This window comes from Mustela lutreola, chromosome 1 (assembly GCF_030435805.1).
Source record: "Mustela lutreola isolate mMusLut2 chromosome 1, mMusLut2.pri, whole genome shotgun sequence".
Classification (NCBI taxonomy): domain Eukaryota; kingdom Metazoa; phylum Chordata; class Mammalia; order Carnivora; family Mustelidae; genus Mustela; species Mustela lutreola.
The window spans coordinates 107,423,315-107,444,312 of record NC_081290.1 but is presented as its reverse complement, the minus strand read 5'-3'; the positions used below and the strand labels follow the sequence as shown (position 1 = coordinate 107,444,312).

At 36.5% G+C, this 20,998-nt stretch overlaps 1 protein-coding gene across 7 annotated transcripts in view; it reads right to left on the bottom strand.

Annotated features, from left to right (window-relative positions):
* The window catches only part of PPP3CA (protein phosphatase 3 catalytic subunit alpha), a 322,003-nt gene that overhangs the window by 17,113 nt on the left and 283,892 nt on the right, over positions 1-20,998 (bottom strand). For all 7 annotated transcript variants that reach the window (XM_059172206.1, XM_059172188.1, XM_059172170.1 and 4 more), the window contains 2 exons: positions 20,020-20,145; positions 17,615-17,689 (listed from right to left, as the gene is read on the bottom strand). In XM_059172206.1, the coding sequence (XP_059028189.1) occupies positions 17,615-17,689; positions 20,020-20,145 (201 nt within the window). The remainder of the gene's footprint in view (positions 1-17,614; positions 17,690-20,019; positions 20,146-20,998) is intronic.

The window sequence follows — 20,998 nt, the reverse complement described above, 5'->3', positions numbered from 1 at the left end:
CTCACATCAACACACACAATTTTGAACTGTCCAGATAAAAAGCAAACAAACAAAAACAAAACCCAAACCTCTGCTTTTCTCTCCCCCAAGGAAAAGGAAAACAAAATGGGCCACTTCCTTCTCCTGAGGGGGTTAGTGCCCCAGAAGAGCTATGAGGGCACACCCACCTCACACACTCACGGGTGTTCCCCAGAAGGTGCGTACCAGTGAGCTGGCTTCTTCCCCTTGTCTCTCTAACCTGAACACAGCCCATATTTTTGACCATTTCTTTCTCCCTTGTGGCAATCCCAGCATGGCGGATATCTCCCAACATACTGACTGGCTGGACTTATTACTAGCAGCTATTCTGCCTGCAGACGAATAGAGGAAGTTTCAATGCATGAGAGAAAACCACTCTCCAATACAGTCTTTCTAATGATTAAGTGGAACCATGGATTCTCATTTGCTAGGTTCCTTGAATTACATGCTGTTGGCCAGAACAGTTGAGAAGAAAACAGTGTGTGGCCGGATCCCTGCCTCGAAATTTATCCTGGGTTTCTAACAATATTTACTACCTATGATTTGTAATTATGATTCTTTATACAATAAATCCTGTCCTAGAGACCATTTAAAAGTCTTACGTTCCTGTGCTTGCATTTTAGGTAATTTATGATCAAGAGACTACTAAGAAACATTTCTTAAGTAAAGAAAAAAGTGGGATCGCAATTAGTCTCCTTAAGGTAGCTTTCTTTCTTATCTATATATTTTCTGTTATTCCATTAAATTCTGTTTTGGGTCTAACACCATGCTATTCTTACTCTATAGTTAGTATTTCCAGTGTGTTTGACCCAGTCCAATCTGAGGTCATGGGATGCTAAGTCAGGGAAAAGATTCTGACCCTCTCCAACACACAGTATGGCCAGATCATAAATCCATCCAAAAGACACAAAGAATGTAAAATGTGGGTGAGGTCCAAAAGTGGTGACTATATTTAGAAGCACGGTAAGGAGAGCAGCAAGAAGGAGCAGCTAGAAATAAAACTGTATATTTTTAAGAGAAATGAGAAAGGCAAAACATAAAATAAATGAGAAATATATAAGAAGGATAATCTCCCAGAAATTTTTCAGTAAAGGCCTTGTAAAAACCACAACCAGAGCAAAGAAAAATAAGAAACTAGTCAGAAAGGGAGGGAAAGAAATTGTATGGAACTGTCCTTTTCAGCTCAGTATCAACTGATTCTCAGAAAAATGCTCAAATGGATTCTGAATTTGAAATGTAAAATCAACATTCTGATAGAGTCAGTCTGTCCTTCCTTATTTTTTTTTTTTCAGATCAAATGACCTACTGAAGAGCATGCAACAGATTATTCTACTTTATGTACTCATAGGTGTACTCCCAAAAAATGATGATTCACAGCACGTTACAACATTTTTTTTTTTTTTTTTTTTTTTTTTTTTACATCAGAGAGAGCACAAACAAAAGGTGCAGCAGGCAGGGGAGAAGCAGGCTCCCCACTGAGCAAGGAGCCCTAAGCAGGGTCGATCTCAGGACCCTGAGATCATGACCTGAGCTGAAGGCAGCTGCTGAACTGACTGAGCCACCTAGGCACCCTGACAACACTTTTCTTAATGAAGAACGGTTGTCTCTTTTTAAATGTCTCAATAACACAGGTAAAAAGTTTACTTTTATAAAATTAGAATACATTTACTCAAGAAATAAAAAACAACCTAATCGTAAACAGTGTGAAGAGACATTCAAAATGAGTATCTCTTAAGTTAGAAGTTGCCTTCAGTGTTTTCCAAATATTCAAAATCAAAATGAAACTAATGCCACACTTGGATAACCTCACCAAAATTTGAAATACTCAAATAATGTTTGTTCCATTGCAATTCCTCACAGTCTGTATTCTATAGCAGGATCAAAGAAAAAGCATGTTTTTCAGAATTTTACTAGTTGCAACATGCAAACACAATGTCACAGTCAACATACTCGCTCTCTTTAAGTCCTGGAAATGACTACAGTAGCTCAAATTAAAATCGAGCAAATAAAATAATGCAGGAACATAAAATTCCTTTTACATTAAAACTGAAGTGACTATTTTTCACTGAAAAGAACAGAACATTTTAACCTACAAGTCCATAACGGAAAGGCAACATTTCATATGTTAAAAAAACAAAAAAACAAAAAAAAACAGTCATTTTAAGTAAATTTCATTTTGTATTTCCATTTGGGTAATTATCACTTCTTTTTTGAGCCCGTCTCTCTCTGTCTTCAACTTTTAAGTTCTAATCTTCTTTTATGCCTGGGGTCTGATGCTACTATATCCAGAATCCAGGCAAACCTGCACACTCAGTTGTCCTCAAAGTGGAAGAGGCTAATGTAGAGACCAAGGAAATCTTTAAAGATCTGCTTTTAACATGTGTCCTTTCTGACCTTAACTTAGCCCCTCGCTGACTTTTCATGACTTTGAAAGGCATCCACGCCAAATGGCTTGCTGAGTGAGTGCAGCATCCCTGCAGGGCGGATTGCAGCCTCTAAGGGGACCAGGAAAGTGCAGCAGCCTCACTGCAGGAAGGAGCCAACTGCTAGGGGGAAGAGAGATTCTCAGCACATGGGCTTTCTGCCACACATCACACGTACTCTGTCATCCAGCTCACAGCTCCAGCCTGCTGAGGTACTGCTGCAAACCCCTCCGTGTTAACTGAATTAGACTATGTGGGAAGTGCTAGATAGAATACGATACCACCCAAATCATTTCTTCATTAAGTGTGCTTGTGAATCTTATCCCGTATACCTGCCACGTGCTAAATGCCAGCAACAGAAATATGAAGGATGCGGGATCTCCGCTGGAGGAAATCACGGGAATGACAACAAGAGAGTGGGACAAATCGAGTGATAGTAGCAGTGGTGTGCCCAAGCTGGCTCGAGTCCACTAGTGAGAGAGTAGACTGAGCACATCTCTCTCTTTTTGTTTTTAAGATTTTATTTATTTAAGAGAGAGAGACAGCATGAGCAAGGGGAGGTCTAAAGGGAGAGGCAGAGAGAGAATCTCAAACAGCCCTCCCTCTGAGCATGGAGCCCAATACGGGCTCCATCCCAGGACCCTGAGATCACAATCAGAGCTAAAATCAAGAGTCAGACACTTAACTGAATGAGCCACCAGGTGACCCTGGGCATATCTCTTCTCAACCTCATGCCGGCAGCCTGACATCAGTAGCAGGGAAGAGAATATATACTGTGGAAATCTGCAAATGCCACAGACTAGGGCCATTTCCCCCTGGAGGATGAGTTGTTAAAGGCACACCAGCATGCCATTGATAGCAGGTACTAACTGCCTTGAGGCATGAGAAAAAAACTTCACTGAAATCATAGTAGTTAAAGGATCTTGAAGGATAAGCAAGAGCAAAAGAACAAGGAGAATGAGTATTCTCTGTAGAAGGAAGAAAATTTGCAAACTTTTGGAGGCCACAACAATCCATGTTATATTCAGTGGTGGCTGAGAAGTCTTATGTGGATGGAGATATGCTGGGGTGAGGACAGGTGAGAGAAGCAGGAGCTGCCTGGAGCAACCTGTAAAGGCGTGAGCATGTAAGTACACTCAGGCAAGAAGTTTACTTACTAGCATACTCGTACGAGCATACTTACATACCAGCATAGTAGAGATTAACAGAACATACCCTGTCATGTATCTACCAAAGAAAGAAAGAGATGGACTGATGGATAGATGGATGGATAGAACCGATGGAGAGCAGAGAGGTAGATACATGAAAGTAAATATAATCAAATGTTAATTGTAGACTATAAGTGATGAGTACATGGATATTGACCATACAATTGTTTCAACATTCTTGTATATTTAAAATATTTTAATAATAAAATGTCAAAAAAGCAAAACTGTATTTGCAAGAAACTTGGTTTTGAGGGAAGGGAGGAAAGCTTTTGAGAAGAGAGGCGTCTCCATCCTGCCCTTTATGTTATAAGGAGGATGCATGAGCCGGCCAAAGGAAGCAATAAAGGAAAGTTCTCAGTGTGGCTACAGACACCCCATCCCTCCTCAGCTCCCAGAGAACACTGACCCAGTAAGGTTTTGTTTTATATGTCCAATTCAATGGATTCTAATTGCTTTCAATGCCTTTTGGTAATTGTAAGAAATGAAGATGATGAGCTACTTAAAACTTTTATACTCAGATGTCTTGTAAAATAGGAACATTTTCAGATTATTAGAATGTGAAAAATCTCCTTTTCCAAAAAAGCAGAGAAAAGTGAGGTGTTTACTTTTTAATGTGAATGGTAGCAGAAATTCTCCACCTCATTATTTTAAGTGGCCTCAATTTTTGCTATTATTTAGGCTTCTTCCTTTAAATGCCTTTTAATACAAGTATATTCATAGCATATATTATTAAATAAAATATATTCTATACAAAAGTACGCATATACACTAACATTGTACACTTTCATTTTTTCCAAAAGAAAGATATTTTAAGAACTATATATTGCTGGTAAGCTTCAAATCTCTACCTTTTTAATTAGAATCTAAGAAACTAATAGAGAAAAGTTACCACTTTTCCAAATTTGTTAACAAAATTGATCTCTGTAGGAAACTTATTCTCTTTGAAAGTAAAATTTTATCGTAGTTCATTATTATTAAGCAGAGTTTAGATGTACCCCCAGATTGTATTTTTCATCAAAAAGAGCAATTATTGAATTTGAATAAAGGCTAGCGATAGAATTAAGCACAAGATGTTGAGATAAAAAATATCTTTTGTTGTGTTATACTAAAGACAAAAATTAGTTAGGTTTCCACCCAAAATCAGCACCTTGAAATACAAGATATCATACAAAGAAGAGTCTTCAGATGCCCCTTAAAAACCTTGCATAACTGCACTTTTTACAGATGATAATGATGACACTATAGTATACAGGCTATCTTACTTAGGAGAACACATGTCCCCATCAGGCTATGAATCCAAATCAGGTGTCATAATCCCTAAACCTTACTCTTTGTCTTTTGTTTCCCTGGCCTACTATAGTAATAAATCTTGAGCTTCTAAATGCCAACAAAGTGATGCAATCTATAAGTTACATTAGACATCCACCTGGTTTTGCCCTTGGCTATGAGCTTGTCAAGTGCTTTACAACATCTGCCCACACTGTCAGGCATTTGAATCCCTGGATTTAGGGGTAGCACCATCAACACTGAGTAACTGTGTTCACTAGGACAGACTGACTTTAAAACTGTAGCTTTTACATTTTTTACTCAGGCATCTATTAAAGACTATCCTCCAAAGTATACTATCCCCACCACTAAATTTAAATAGTTGTAAAGAATAGATATTTCCATTTTTAAAATGACTGCATTACCTTTTTTTTTTTAACTAATGGCATATAAATGTCACAACAATTTCATCCCATCATCACCCATTTAAAGAAAAAAAAAGTCCACGAACAAGATACTCATTGACACTTAGAAATGTACATGAGTCCTATTTCTCTTTGAAATTCTATTTCCATTTCCATTTCTCTGATTTTAATCTAGTGAATTATATGTTTATACTTTAAAATAGTTTTATGACTACTCTGTATCTTATTATCAAAAATATGTTTCAAAATCTAAGTTAACTATATATTTTATTTTATTTTTTTACAAGATTTTATTTATTTATTTTTGAGAGAGAGAGCACACAAGCAGGAGGGAGAGGCAGAAGCAGGCTCCCTGCCGAGCAAGGAGCCCAACATGGGACTCAATTCCAGGACCCAAGATCATGACCTGAGCTGAAGGCAAATGCTTAACTGACTGAGCCACCCAGGTGCCCCTGAGTTAAATGTATTTTTAAAAAATTTCCTGACACAATGAAGCCCTAAGTGTTCAAAAATTCCTTTGTAATCAAGATCACAATTATTAGTAGTACATAAATGAGCTAGATAGCATAAATCTATGATAAATATTTAAAAATATGTTAAAAGCATAGAAATAAAGTTTTATTGGAATGCTTCCCTTAGTGACAAAGATGGGGGGTGGTTATGTCACCTTGCTTAAGGAGACTTCTAGACACTGAGTCTTCAGCATCTCTCTGTTGGTACCCAGTACTAAACATGTCAAGGCAAGGTTTACAATGGTGATGTCTCCGGACACCTATGCCTTTCTGTTAAAGTTGGAGAAGGACAATTAAGAAAGAAGAGGTGGAAAAGGAGAAGCTATAATGAGGCCTGAATTTTCCAGCTCAGTAGAGTTTTTGGAAGGAGGACATCTGTAAGCTGAGGATGAGAAAATGGATTCCCTTGAAACTCCCCTTGAGACGTCCGTGGGTAACCCCAGTAGTACAAATGTTCTAGCATGAAGACTGCTGCTCTATCAAGAAAGTGATTGCTCAGTTTCTAGGGTTGATGGCTGCCAGAAGAGCTCCTTGACTAGCCATACTTGGAGATCTGTACTGCTCAAGCACTTGACAAAAAGTTCCAGTTAAATCTAGTCCAAAGAGATTGTTAGGTGCTGGCCCTCACCAAACAGCTCTCCTTCTGCTTACGTAGGTTACTCCGTGAGGTAGGAAAACACCCCCTGGATCACAGATTTCAATATATCCTGTAAAACTTCATCTCTTTGAAGATCATAACCTAAAATATTTGGAATACTTTTTGATTTTGTTTTTCATTCTACTATATGACATATACATAGGTGATAAAATTGGAATATAATGGCTATTCACTCCATATTCACTCCAAACCACATAGTCTCAATTTTTTCCCATATGTTTTTTAGTTCAACTAAAATCTCAGCACGTAAGAGACCCTGCAATAGTGTGATATTTGGCACAAGATGATTCTGTCTCATATCCTATTTTGAAAGGAACAGAAGATCCTTTAAAATATATATATATTTTTTAAAATAAAAAGCCTCTCTTATGTAATGGATTCCAAGAAAGGCCAGTACAGCCTAGACTGTTTTTTCCCCACTTTTCTTGTCATAAAACATAAATGAATTATCTGGATAAGAAATCTTAAAAATGTAAAGACTACTCCCAAATGTCAAGTAACTGTCATTATTTGATTATCCTGCATAATTAAAAGTTACTTCTGTTTACAAGTTTTAATTTGATTTCACAGACTTTTGTTCTCTGAGACATTTTGTCCCATCTGTTCAGGGACTCCTCAGAAGAATCGCAAAATTGGCTATACACATAAATCTAACTTGGGTAAAAATTAAAAGATCTCAAAGTACATTGGAGAACTTCCATTGATTTTTCAAGAAACCATCACATAGTCAAACTATACCTTACAAAGAACATTTGAGTTGATTTATACTTACCAAAGTAGAAGCTAATGGGATTTCACATGCCAGGTCAGACTGGCCTCTTTGTCATATCAGAAACACATCAAATTTGTAAACTGATAAGTCAAAATCAAAGCAAAATGAAATAATAAATGCCGAGTTAATAATTTAGACTTCTTGGCTATGGGAGAAACAATCATAATGCCTGGGTGTCCAAGCTATCCAGGATTGTTCTGTGTATAGGTGAGGATGTAACGGTTCAAAAAGGTATTTATTAAGGACCTCATTGTGCCTGTATGCTAAATGCCAAAAGGATGCATGCACTAGAAGGGAATTCTGGACCCTTATGGATTTATGCATTCATCAAATGTTAGAACTACATTTAAACCATCCAAACTAAATTTATCTCTGAAATGATACAAATTAAGGGGGGAAATGGACAGCGTAAAATATGTTTCATGGTCCTACGTGTCATATGCTAGATAGAAAATGAACTGAGCATCATCTGATAGCACAATAAAAAAACAGGCCGAGAGAAGTAAGGCAACTCATTGGTCTGACAGTGGAGACCGTCTCCCCCCACACCCCTCCCGGCCACATCCCACCTGGAGGCATGGGTCTGTATTGAGCTTATCTGAAACAAAGCCACTCAAAGGTCTTCTGGGGCTCCTCAAGACCTAGGTGGGTGTTTTGCCAGCAAATGGGGAATGCAGTGATGTTTTGCCCAAGAATGAGAATAAAGAAATGAGCATTGGGTTGTGGCCTATGATCAGCACACAGGCATGTACAGGAGACTCAAGTGAGACTTAAACAATAGCTACAGATATTATTATCTTATCAGAGGAAGGGGATACACCAATCAAAAATGTGCTGGTGGGCCACAGAGGCAGAGTACAGAAGAGAAGCTGAGGCAAACATCTGAAATGTCTAGGGAAGTTCTGTCCAGGGAGCAAAGGCTTCAAAGGTTCTGGCCCTAGTGCAAGGCTTCAGATCATGAATAGCACTCGTTCACTTGTCTGAAGACCTGAAGATACTGGCAAGTGGGAGGGAGAAAAGGGAACCATGGTGAAGAATTTTGGTTGGGAATAAAAGACGTAGGTTTGAGCTTTAGCAATTCCATTCACTAGTTGTGCTGTCCTGGACAGGTGACTAGGTTTCTAGTCTAGGTTGTGTAAAGTCAAGAAGGTTCAAAGTGCTTTATTTGCATTATTTCATATAACCTTCACAACAACCACTAGAGGAAGTACTATTAATCTCCACCGTCCTTAGCATGATTCTAGGGACTAGAGATGGTAATTTGCCTAAAGTTAGTAGCTGAAAAGTGCTGACCCAGAGCCAAAATCCATTACAGTAGCAGGTTGACTGATACACTTCATAGGTGGGTTGAAGAATTAAATAAGTAATGTGTTCATTCACTCCCAACATTTAACAAATGTGTGCCCAATACCATGTTACCTGCTAGAGCACTTAGCACAGAGCTTTGGTCCATGAGAAGTACTCAGTAATGTTTGCAATTATTATTAAGAAGAAGGAAATGCTTGTGGAGAGGTGGACATTCCAATTCCTCTAACACTCACACTTCTCACTGTGTGATCTTTGTTAATATCAAGCTCTCCAAGTTGGGACCTCAGTTTTATTTTGTGCCAACCAGGCTAAAGGCTGGGCCCCAGATAATGGCACATCTACTAGGGGAAAATGCTGGCAGCCAGGATGCTGCTGGTTTCACTTTTCAGGAAAAAAAAAAAAGAAAGAAAGAAAGAAAGAAAGAAAGAAAGAAAGAAAGAAAGAAAGAAAGAAAGAGAGAAAGAAAGAAGAGGAAGGAAGGAAGGGAGGAAGGAAGAGAAAGGGTTAGGGGAAGGGAAGGGAAAAGAAACACTTCCAAAAGGTGGGCTGACAAAATATAATCAAGATGTCTATTTCTATGCTGAGAAAAAGTGGAAGAAAAGTTTTATAGTAAAAGTATAGTAAAAGTTTTATACGTAAAGAGGAAGAGCCCAAACAGACTACACTCATAGAAAAATGTTTTTAAAATCTAGATTTTCTGAGCACTTATTTCACTTTTTCATAAAGTCCTTAGACTCATTATCAGAGATCAAATGATTATTATCAAAAGAATGTTTTACAAACGTTGGACTCACAACAACTCTGTCTGCAGTTGTTAATTAACTAATAATTATTCTCATATAAGTACTTCGGGTAGACAACTTGGACCCATAAAATGGCTTAGTACAAAGAGAATCATGAAAGCTCTGCCAAAAATACAAGACGAATTATCTTTTCTTATGGTATCACTTTCCAGCAAGCTTCCATTACCACTCTAGTCCCTTTTGTGAAGAATGCCTCTCTCACATCCAAATTACCTTAACCTTGTTTGTGAGAAGTGATGTTTTTCTAAAGTATAGACATATACACAGAATCTTTGCCTTCATTGAGGAAAAAGAGCTCTCTACTTCAATTCCTTTCAAAGAAAGAATATATTCAGGTTTCTTTCTCAAATTTCTCATATTTCTTTCTCAAATACATTCAGTTGAAATGTATGCTTAGATACGCAATAGCTAATGTTTAGTGTAAGTTGGCCAATGTCACCACTAGTTGGAGGAAGGCTCAAATACTACAAAATTAATGATTTTTAAACCTGGGTATAAATACTGTACATGTGTAAAATACATGTGTCTCTGAAAATGCAACATAAAATTTGAGAATATTATCTTACTGTAAGCATAATATTCTAGCCAATGGTGGACATGATCCAACCAAATACCAATAATGATATGGCTGTTTTTTTCATGTTTACTTTGTTCTGCAAAGTCTGACTTCTTCGTAATGTGAAAATCCGGCTAGGTAATAAAGAAGCACATTTGTGCAAAATCATGGTAGTACAATATGAAGGGAAAGCAGTACTTTCAATGTCTGTGTTGTTGTATCATTTTAATTAGCAACTTAAAAGGACTTTAATTGTTGCAACTAAATATGATAAGCTAGACTTGACGATACTGATTACAATATGATGGCTACCCAGGCACCTTGTATGATAGTCAAGGCCCCAAAACACCAATAGCCATAAATACGATGGGAATTTCTAGCCTACTATGTAGGAAATCCCTGTGTATTTTTTTACACATGTCTCAATTTTAATGATATATTGGATATAAACTATTTGCTTCCTTTTTATGGTATAACCATGATAAAAAAACAAAAGTAGTTACCTTACTATAAATGGTACAGAGTACAAGGGATACATTTATTATGACAAAAATGGCTTATACTCTACATTATAGACCAAAATATTAAGTAACTGAAAAAAAACAACACTAAACTCGATGGTAATCCATAAAATCCTGATGAAAAAATAACAAAACCTTTTATAAAATACTGAATATTTTTCCTTTCTATGTATATCTTTCCTTTCTCCAATTACCTCACTCAAACTCAAATATTATAATAAAGATAAGAGAACTTAACACTGGTCAACAGTCAACTAAAACTCATCTTTTCATATCATTTCCTGGAAAACTTACATGGATTTCTCACATGGCTGTACATCCAAATGCAGTAATATACATAAGGTGTTTTTCTTTTCCTTGTCAGAAGTAAAAGACAAGAAAGACTCCTCTAAATTTTCTCCTTGAGTTATCAAATATTTTGTCCCAATGCATGCTCCCTCCCCCAACCCTTTCAAGCCTCTGTAAGACAAAATACTTAAAATCCATTTCTTGCTGCCTGAGTCTCTCAGCTCAACGAAGGCAGAAACCATGTGTTTGCCTGCATATACAGAAAAGGACATTCCATAAAGGAGTATTTTTACAGAGAACTAAAAATATATAAAATAAAATAAAAATATGATATGAAAATTGAGGTACTCTGAATTTTATTTTTTGGCCCTTTGCCAATGATTGCTATGTTCTTTTTTAGCTAGTATAAATACCACAGCCACCATAAACATCTCTTTTCAATAATCTGATATCTGACAAGCATAGTGATGTCCTAATATTTCATATTTTGGCCAGACTTACATCTCACAGTAATTTTTCTGCACTTGGTGCAAATATTTTTAACAGCTGCTGCCTGAACTGGTATACAATCCTGGTCCTTTCTACTTGATCTCTCCTTCTTTCTCCTTCTCTCCTTTGTGTCTTTTTCCCCCAGCTTCAACAAGGGTCAATTTAAAGGATTAGCCTGCAATTTTCTGATCTTACCCTTTTATGTCAGCAACTTTAGAGGCCAATAGAGTCGATTGTGACATTTAATTCTAAGCCTCTATCACTAGCCCAGATTTTGTACCCAGTTTCCAGGACTCCACTTCCAAACCTCGCTTAGATATTTCCAGAGCTATGTGTGTCCCTTTTACTTAAACTCATTTCTCCTGAAACTTGTTTTTCCATAAATGTTCTCATCCTCCTAGACCCCTAGGCCTGAACCACCCAAATTAATTTTTCTTTCCTTTGTTTGCCCCGTTGATTTATAGCTCTAAGTCCTTGGACTATTCTTTGAAATAGCTCACTTTGTTTTATTCTTAACACTATCATTGTTTTGATTTGGTCACCTCAACTTTTAGATACATTATCAAGTTCCTAATTTATATTCCTACTCATCCTTTGTTCATTTTGTAAGCATTTTTCCAAGCTTACCAACTTCAGGTTATGTGTCAATGTTGACAGAACAAGAATCATATCACCCTGTGTTCCTTGAAGCTATTTATTTATTTATTTATTATATCTAAATGTTTCTATTTTCAGGCGTCCTGGGTGGTGCAAACTGGATAAGAGGCTTGATTTCAGCTCAGGTCATGAACTCAGGGTCCTGGGATCAAGCTCCATGTCAGACCCCACACTCAGCTGGGAGTCTACTTGAAGATTCTCTCTCTCTCTTTCCTTCTGCCTTTCTCCCTGCTCTCTCTCTTTCTCAAATAAATAAATCTTTAAACGTTTCTATTTTATTTTTAATGCTTCTAGGTAAATTTTGGGGTCTTTATAAATTTTTTTTTAAGATTTTTATTTCTTTATTTGAGAGAGAGAGAGACAGAGAGACAGCAGGATCAGAGGGAGGAAGCAGAGAGAGAGGGAGAAGCAGATTCCCTGCTGAGCAGGGAGCCAGATGTGGGGCTCCATCTCAGGACCCTGAGATCATGACCCCAGCTAAAGTTAGATGATTGACTGATTAAGCCATCCAGGCACCCCTCGATGTTTCTATTTTTTATATTAAAACTTAATATTCCCCTTACCCCAAACTGTCAATTATTATAGGACAGTTTTTTTTTTTTTTTTCAAAATCAGGAACCTGAAATATAGAAGGATATTATGAGATGCACAGAAATGACAATAACTGCAGCCATAAGAGAAACTCTAGGTTAATGGCTTTTGGTATATGTGTTGCTGCCAGATGCCAAGGGCAGAAGAAGGGAGTTTTTAAGATGAAATTTTGTCGCAAACATTCATCATGGCAACTAAACACAGTTTTGATAGAAAATAATATAACCAAACCTTTATAGAGGTATTCTTCAGGGACCAGTCAAGTGCCGTGTTAGTGCCACTAATTCCCAACTTCACCCTTCAAAATGTTGGAAATGGCTTTTTTAAGTTAGACTAAAAGAAGTGGGGAGACACTCTGGAACCTATGATATTTCATATCAAGAATTACCTAATAATTCAAAGCAGATGATGGGAGATAATTTTCTTGTATAAATTTAGATGGTTTCATAGAGGTTTGCAAAAAACTGCTCTGATCCCGTATTCAGTGACTGGTCTGTGGTTAATATTAGGATAATGCAAAAATGTGGATAAAGGAGAAGAGTTCCACCATGTGGTTTGCTCTTTAGATGAAAGCAGAGGAATAAATTCTAATTTGATATTAAGTCATTCCAGTGCAGCCTGAAACTATACTTGGCTTGAAATGCCTTCATTTTATTATTCTTTTCTTTCCTTTCTTATTCTACAGGATTTCAGTTTCACCTTCACTGTTCTGTGGTAGCCAGACTTGCCACATAACATAGTCTCAAACATAACTTGTGTCTGTGTGTATGTATGTGTGTACACACACATACACACACAAACACACACATGTGATCTCAGAGTCTACGATTTTAGGACTTAAAAGAAAGTTCCAAATAAATAAATATTTCTAACTCATGAAACTGTTATTAGGTTTCTAATGCTTATCACTATTCCAGATGTTCTTGTTGTAATAATGAACAATAAAGAACTCTTTGAAATGATGCAGTTTGCTTGACTTCTGTCAGCTCTCCCCCCATCCCAATTTTAGGATAACTTTCTAATCTTTGGCCTGAAATGAGTCTTCTTCATTAATGTGAATTAACTGCCCAAAAGAAATACATCTATTTGGATTTCTTCTTTCTCTAAAATGGTCTGGTGAATAACAACCCCAAATTGAAACCAGACTATAATTTTATCATCCAAAATCAGAAGTAGAAACAGGAAACAAAGACCCCAATATATATAAATTAGATTCTCAAACGACATGCATTGGTATTAAACTGTTTCAAAACTTTACAAGATAATACAAGTTTTTATTTTCAACATTAAAGAACCACAGACCAATTTAAAATAGCAACCTTGTTCTAGATAGGCTATCAAATTCCTTTATTTGTAAGGCAGATGCTAAGGAGAAGAAATTTGTGGCGTGATTTCTACTTAGCAAAGACTAGAGGAGCCAGGAGTTAATAGTCTGCTCAGCTACAACAAAATCCTGAATATAATGAATCACATAACTTCTTGGAGCAAACTAAAATTAAAGGGATAGAATGAAACTGTTTTATTTGCCATTTATTTGACTTTCATGGCTAAATAGTACAAAAAACCTACTTTCTTATTTTATAGTGTATTTAAACAGAACAAACTATATTATGTTTAACTGTTGTTTCTTCACAACAACAAAAAGGCATCACACTGCTTCAAAGAAAAAGATTCCAAGCATTGTAATCACAGTTTGTAGAAAGTTCAAGAGTCTGAGAACAAGGCAGACATTACTTTGAATCCAGGCTCTACTACTTCACTAGCTGTGTGACCCTACACTTTATCTTCACCTCATCCAGTCTCAATCACTTCAAATGTAAAAGAGGGATAATCATAGCATATATATCAACAGGTTGTTTTAGGAGGAGATAATATAAATCACTTAGTAAATGTAGTTAAAAATAATGACCGTTAATAATTATGAATTTTTGTTGTTCAAAATTAGTAAGAAGTGAATATATATAAAGGACTTAGAATAATGCCTGACACATAGTGTCAGATTCTGTTATCGCCATCGTTAAATGGTAAAGAGGAGCTGATGGAATGTGAAGGAAAACCAAAACTCATCCCATAACTTCCATTCCTCTAGGAAATGAAAAGAATCCCTACTTGCCTTAGACTTTATAGACACTAAGGAGTCAATCTGATAAGAAAAAAAGATAGTCATGGATTGTAGAGGTTATCATTACTACCTTGGACTTTGCAGTTGACATTGAATATGGAACAAAATATTAAGAAGAACTTGATAACTCATGAAGAAATACTACATCTCTCCAACCCCACCCTTAGAATTAGCAGCCCTTTAAGGAAGAGGCTCAGTTAATTGCTTTGCGGTCTTCTGATTCCTGCTTTCCACCTCTGTAGCCAATAAGCCTGGAAGCCTGGTAGGCAGAGCAGAGGGCCCGACCCTGGAGAGAGACAGACTACAGGTTGCGTGTGGGAGGGACTGGGAGGAATGAGATATTTTCTCCTAAGTTCAAAAATAATATTGCACCCCTCACTCCAAAAAGAAGAAACTTCAATATACATTCTCAATAAACTATAATCTCAGAGAGTTCCAGAGTTCTGGAAAGTTTTCCAACTCGTACTTTGAGTACCTTTGAAGAAATTCATAGTTTTTGCATCACGTTACACAAGACACTAAAGAATATTTCTGAGTATTTACTTCAAAATGCATAATGTCCTAAGTTCAACATACTTTTAATTAAAATTTTTATTTCTATTTTCTTTAGAGGGCCTAATTATAAGATGTGAGCTTAAAGATCAGTTAGAGGTCATAGCTCTTTCTCTGCATGACCGACTAAAGATTTAAGCACAGTAGAGTGAAATTTCAGTGGTCTGCTTAGAAACAAACAAAAAAAATGTCCAAATCTCTTGAAAGATACGTACTCCATAATTGGAATTAACAGGCTTAAAAGCAATTGCAGATAAGTAACTGGATGATGACTGAAAGTAATTATTCTAAAGCAGAGTAAGTCACAAAATATACCCTTTCATGTAAGTGACCAAGAGGGTGGCTAAAGAGAACTTTTGCTGACCTAAGCACTGAGTTAGTCTTGGTAATGTTTAATGGCAGGAAACACCTGTACTGGTACAGGCATTTTAGCTGCAGTGCTTAGCACACACTAGGTGCTTAATAGATATTTGCTGAGTGAATGGATTAATGTATAATTATAGTCTACTTATTATAAACATCTTATTACAGGTCTACTATGCAGTACTATTTATGTTACATTTTTATCATATTGTTTGTATTATAAATATTGGCCAATGAACCTGACTGCAATAGAGATTTGTTAACAGAGGCACATTATTGTATTAATGCTAATTAATCTTTCTTTTGAGGAATAAAAGGACCATAGGGAAAGACAACTATTCAAAAGTGTGTGTTGACTTTTAAGATTTACGTTCTGCCAGGGTGGTATTCTTTCTTTAGAAGAAAAATCTGTCATGATAAAAATATTATCTCTTGAATGATATCACTGTCCCTGGAAGAGTTACCAGTAACGAACTGTGGCTATAGCATATGAAACATCTAGAACCTGGATCAAGCATAAAATATCCATTGAACTCTTAGATATTTCAAAATATATGAATATATGAATATAGTTATTGAAGTAAGTTCTTACAGCTACTTGTTAGCTAATTCTAACCTAGTAAATATTCATATATATTTACAAGTATTATATATATTACTTTCTCTCTTTCCTTATAATATACATACCCTTGCAACGTGATCTACGACTAAAGAATAGGCTATGGAGACAAACAAGTAATGAAGCTGGGAGAAGTTCTAGAAAGGAGAAAGACCGGGAAAGGATAGGCACAACTTGATACTCCACATCTACCTAAGTTTATAGACTCAATTCATATGAGCACAGGAGTACTTCTATTTTACTTTTGCCTGAAGCATTAGTATCTTGCACTTGTAGATGTGACCTGCATTAAATCTAAGTAAGCATTACATCATGCTGTTTAGCTTCTAACTTTCAGAAAGGACCACATTCAGTTTTCATTTGACTTAAGTGCAGTTTTAAAAGGGAAACATGTTGGCGCGCCTGGGTGGCTCAGCTCCTAAGCGTCTGCCTTCAGCTCAGGTCGGACTCCCTGTTCTGCCTGAAGCCTGCTTCTCCCTCTCCCCCTCCCCCTGCTTGTATTCCCTCTCTCGCTGTCTCTCTCTCTCTGTCAAATAAATAAATAAAATCTTAAAAAAAAAAAAAAAGGAAACATGTTATCAGTTTAAATTTCCGCAATATCTAATTTCTGCTGCCACATTCACGCTTCAATTTATAATCTGTCTTATTGCATTGATATTTTCTGTTTATGCATCAGTATCTCTATCCAGACTGCGACTTGATGAAGTCTCCGGCATCTTGGCATCCTAAGTGCCCTACAAAGAGTAGGTCCTTATTCATGTTTACGGAAATATGATTTGCTCTCACACTCTCTTCCTGCAACTACATTTTGGTTAGGTTGCACTGATTTTGAAGTGCCGTGGTAAGAGCCACAGCAATTTTTTCTCTCCATCTTTCACGTGATGGGTCTTCATCTCTTACAGAGGTAGGATACTCTTCAAGGGTAACAGAATACCAAATAGTATCTTAAACAACAATACAAAAGCGACATAGCTTATTCGTAACTTATTACAGGTAGAAAAAAAAATACTGGTATTGACATGAATACCAACATATCAATGTGTAAATATCTTCTTTTATCATAAACATCAAAATATGAATAGCTGACAGGAACAACTTCACTAAAGGCACTCTTCGAAAGTTACGTAGTAAATGGTAACGTCTGCTATGGGGTTGAATTTTTCTTTTTGTTAAGGAGCCAAAAAAGTCACTTAGCAATGTGAGCTATTGAAAGATGGTTATTAAAATAGTTCACTGTTTTCAGGGTAATGGGAAAATTATTTCATGGTGTGTGTGTGTGTGTGTGTGTGTGTGTGTGTATGTACTTCCTCAAATCAAATGGAAAATATAGTACCTTCCATTCTCAGTACTATGTTATAATTTAACATAAGCTTAATCTTAGAGATTTGCTCTTTGGGTTACCTAGGCGACACCCATGTGATTATGTGGCAAACAGCATTAGCACATAGGCTCAAGTCTCTTACCATCAAATCCATCTTCTTCTGACCCCAGTTCATCATCTGAACAGATGTTGAGGACATTTACCAGCATCTCGGTCACTAAAAAGGAAAAAAATAAAAGCAAAAACGCTCAGATTTTTTTATTATAACCATAATGATTACTCTGGGATTATTAATGAGCAAGCTTAGCAATAACATCTCTTACCTGTATTGTATAGAGAATCTCCTGCAAGATAGTTTCTATAAAATTCAGATCATTAAAGATAACCAGCTTTGTGATTCTACACAGACTTTATGTTTATAAAAGTATTAGCTTGTGTCTATGAAATCGTATGATAACATTTAACTAGCCATAGGTCAACAGACAATGGACAACCAAATATGTCTATGAAAGAGGAAAGGGCTATTTCTGAATTTTTACTTGTTGTACAATGAGGCTACGAGATGTAGACCACATTGAGACCTTCTGTTTTGCAGGGACTCAATGAATGCTAGATCTCTTTTTAAATCTTTTTAATCCCCCAGAGAACCCAGCACAGTGATAGGCATGTAGTTCTGTGTTTAATAAAAAATGCTGATTGAGGGACTAATATATTTGAAGTAGTTTCAGGGATACTAATAAAAAAAAATAAATGAATTGATACATGAATTGATACATCATTAAATTTTATTTTCAAAAAGCCTTAACAATAAAACTTAGGTAAGTTTAACAAGAAATTCAATTGGCTAAATTGATGACAATAAAACTGCATGAAAGTGTTGTCACAGAAATTAGTACTGCATCACTTTTACAGTATAAGATGCATGTTATTTACATTTAACCGTTTATAAAATTAGGTTGGTTTCTATCATGAAGGTGAAAAGAAACTTGCCCACTATTTCCTCAAGAGGTACTATTTGAAATCCATGTTCTTCTAGAGTGGAAGACATATGATAAAGAGTAAAACACCGGTGTAGTCAACACTAATCCATAGCTTCAGTTTAATTATCAAAAGTGAATTACATACTCAAATACATGAATAGGTTCTTTTATAACAAATGTTTAAAATCTGAACATTTAATGGCAACAACCCAACTGCAGGGTGTTCAAAGGGTGCCCAACAGTTATCAGGATTCACACTGCTTCTGTTTCCTGAAAAGCCAACAGAGGACAGTAACACATGTAGTGTTCTGATCAGGGTGGGAATGTGGTGACACGGGTAGTGCTGGGAATACCTATCAGAGACTCTCGAAATTGATTCTTGCCTTATTTTGGTGTCCGAAAGAAAGATTTATTCACTGACCAATCATAACTTCTGGGTTATATATGCCCATTGTAGGGCATTTAAAGGAAAACCCCCCCACAAGTATTATAAAAAATAAATATTACATTAATATATTACATAAACTTATTAATATAAATAAATATTTTTAAAAATGTGTAGTTTTTCTCTACAACCCTCTGAGGGAATGCTGAAACATGTGAAAACTCTTACCTTTATTCTGAAGTCTATTTACCTGCTCTAGTGCTGTGTGCCAAGATACACAAGGAATGACCTGGTCTGTCCCAAGGCCTCCTGACCTAAACACTCAGGCTCAATGGGTGCCAGCCTGTCCTTGAAATTTTTGTTGAGGTTTAAGTCAAAATAGAAAACAAAACAAAGGGAGAAGGAAGGAAGGAAAGGCAAGCCAATTCTTTTGAAAAAACTGGGACAAGATAATAGCTACAACTTTTAGATGTAAATTTGTCTCCTTTGGCAAACACTGATGGTCTCTCTATTTGTCATGAACCGTTTTTTTGTTGTATATATTGTCTTTCAAATTATTATAGCCATTGATCACTATCATACTATGATTATTATCAACATCAGAAGCGTGAGAAAGGCATAGCTATAGTAACCTCTTAATTTGACAGGGAGTTTGTAAAATAAAATAGCACTTTTGAATTAATACAAAGGGGTAAGGAGAAAAAGGAGCCATTATTACAGCTTGAAGCCAGTTAAAACTATATATCTGTTACTTTTAAAAGATTTTATTTATTTGACAGATCACAAGTAGGCAGAGGCAGGCAGAGAGAGAGGAAGGGAAGCAGGCTCCCTGCCGAGCAGAGAGCCCGATGTGGGACTTGATCCCAGGACCCTGAGACCATGACCTGAGCGGAAGGCAGCAGCTTTAACCCACTAAGCCACCCAGGTGCCCCTATCTGTTACTTTTAAAAGGGTTCCATTGTTCCAACGAGATGATATAAATACTCCTGGTATTTTTCATCGCTTTTGCTTCCCCTTATTTCAGTCATTGCATTTTGTGAACAGGGTATATACGGTGACATACTTTCAAATCACTTCTCTCATGTTGCAACTCATGAATTGTTTTGGTTAGAAGAGTCCCCATCTCTTCCCCTTCCTTCTTGTATAATTACATGAAGAACATCTCAAGATTCCCCAACACACCTTTTTCCCCAACAAATGGCAGGGACCAAGTGAAAACATCCATGAAATTGGGAAGCCAGTATGGGTGAGGAGAACAGTTGAACTGCCTGATATTCATGACGTTGTTCTCATACTTCAATACTGCAGCTGGAAACAACAAACACAAGGGCATTAGATTCACATGCACATATTTCTGCTTCCCCACGTGGCTTTAGTTGATCCAGAGAATTCAACTATGTGACTCAAGTTCCAAACATCAAGACAAGTAGCTTCATCAGCCACAAATATTTATACCATTGGGAATTAAACTATACTCAGTAGAATATGTAACTGCACAATATATGAACACTAATATGAAATGGCATTACAATTTGGCAAATATTTATATAAGATGGTTAATTAAAAGTCTGTCAGGAATTGGTCAAGCTCCTCTCACAGCCAAGAACATGGTAGTCGTATTTAACATCTAATGAGCCTAACAAAAGTGTAGTATAGCTAAATTAATTTGACAATTTAATAATCTCCACAAATATTTGAACAGAATTTACTTCTACGCTTAAAGAAAAAAGAAAACCACACATTTCCCAGTAGAACTCACAATGGTTGTATGCAGTAGTTTAAATTAGATTGCATTCTTGACTTAATAAAATAAAGTGTCTGGATTGAATCCTGCACAAAATTTTATACTGGTATCTGACTTCACCCTTGACTTCTGAAAAGAATGAACCACCCATGACTTAGGAAAATGAATCTGCCCCTGAATTTCACTCTGCTTTGCATGGTGTCTGTAGCTTAGATACACAGTTACATAGAAAGTTATGGTTGCAGAGATCCTAAGAACATCACTAGTCGCACTTGCAAACAGATTCAGAAATTCATTCTATAACAATCCTGATACAAGTTTAGTAGGTCTCTGTGAGTTCTTTCTCTCTCTTTCTTCCTTTTTTCCTTCTTCCTTCCTTCTTCCTACCTTTCTTCTTACCTCCCTCCCCTCTCTCTC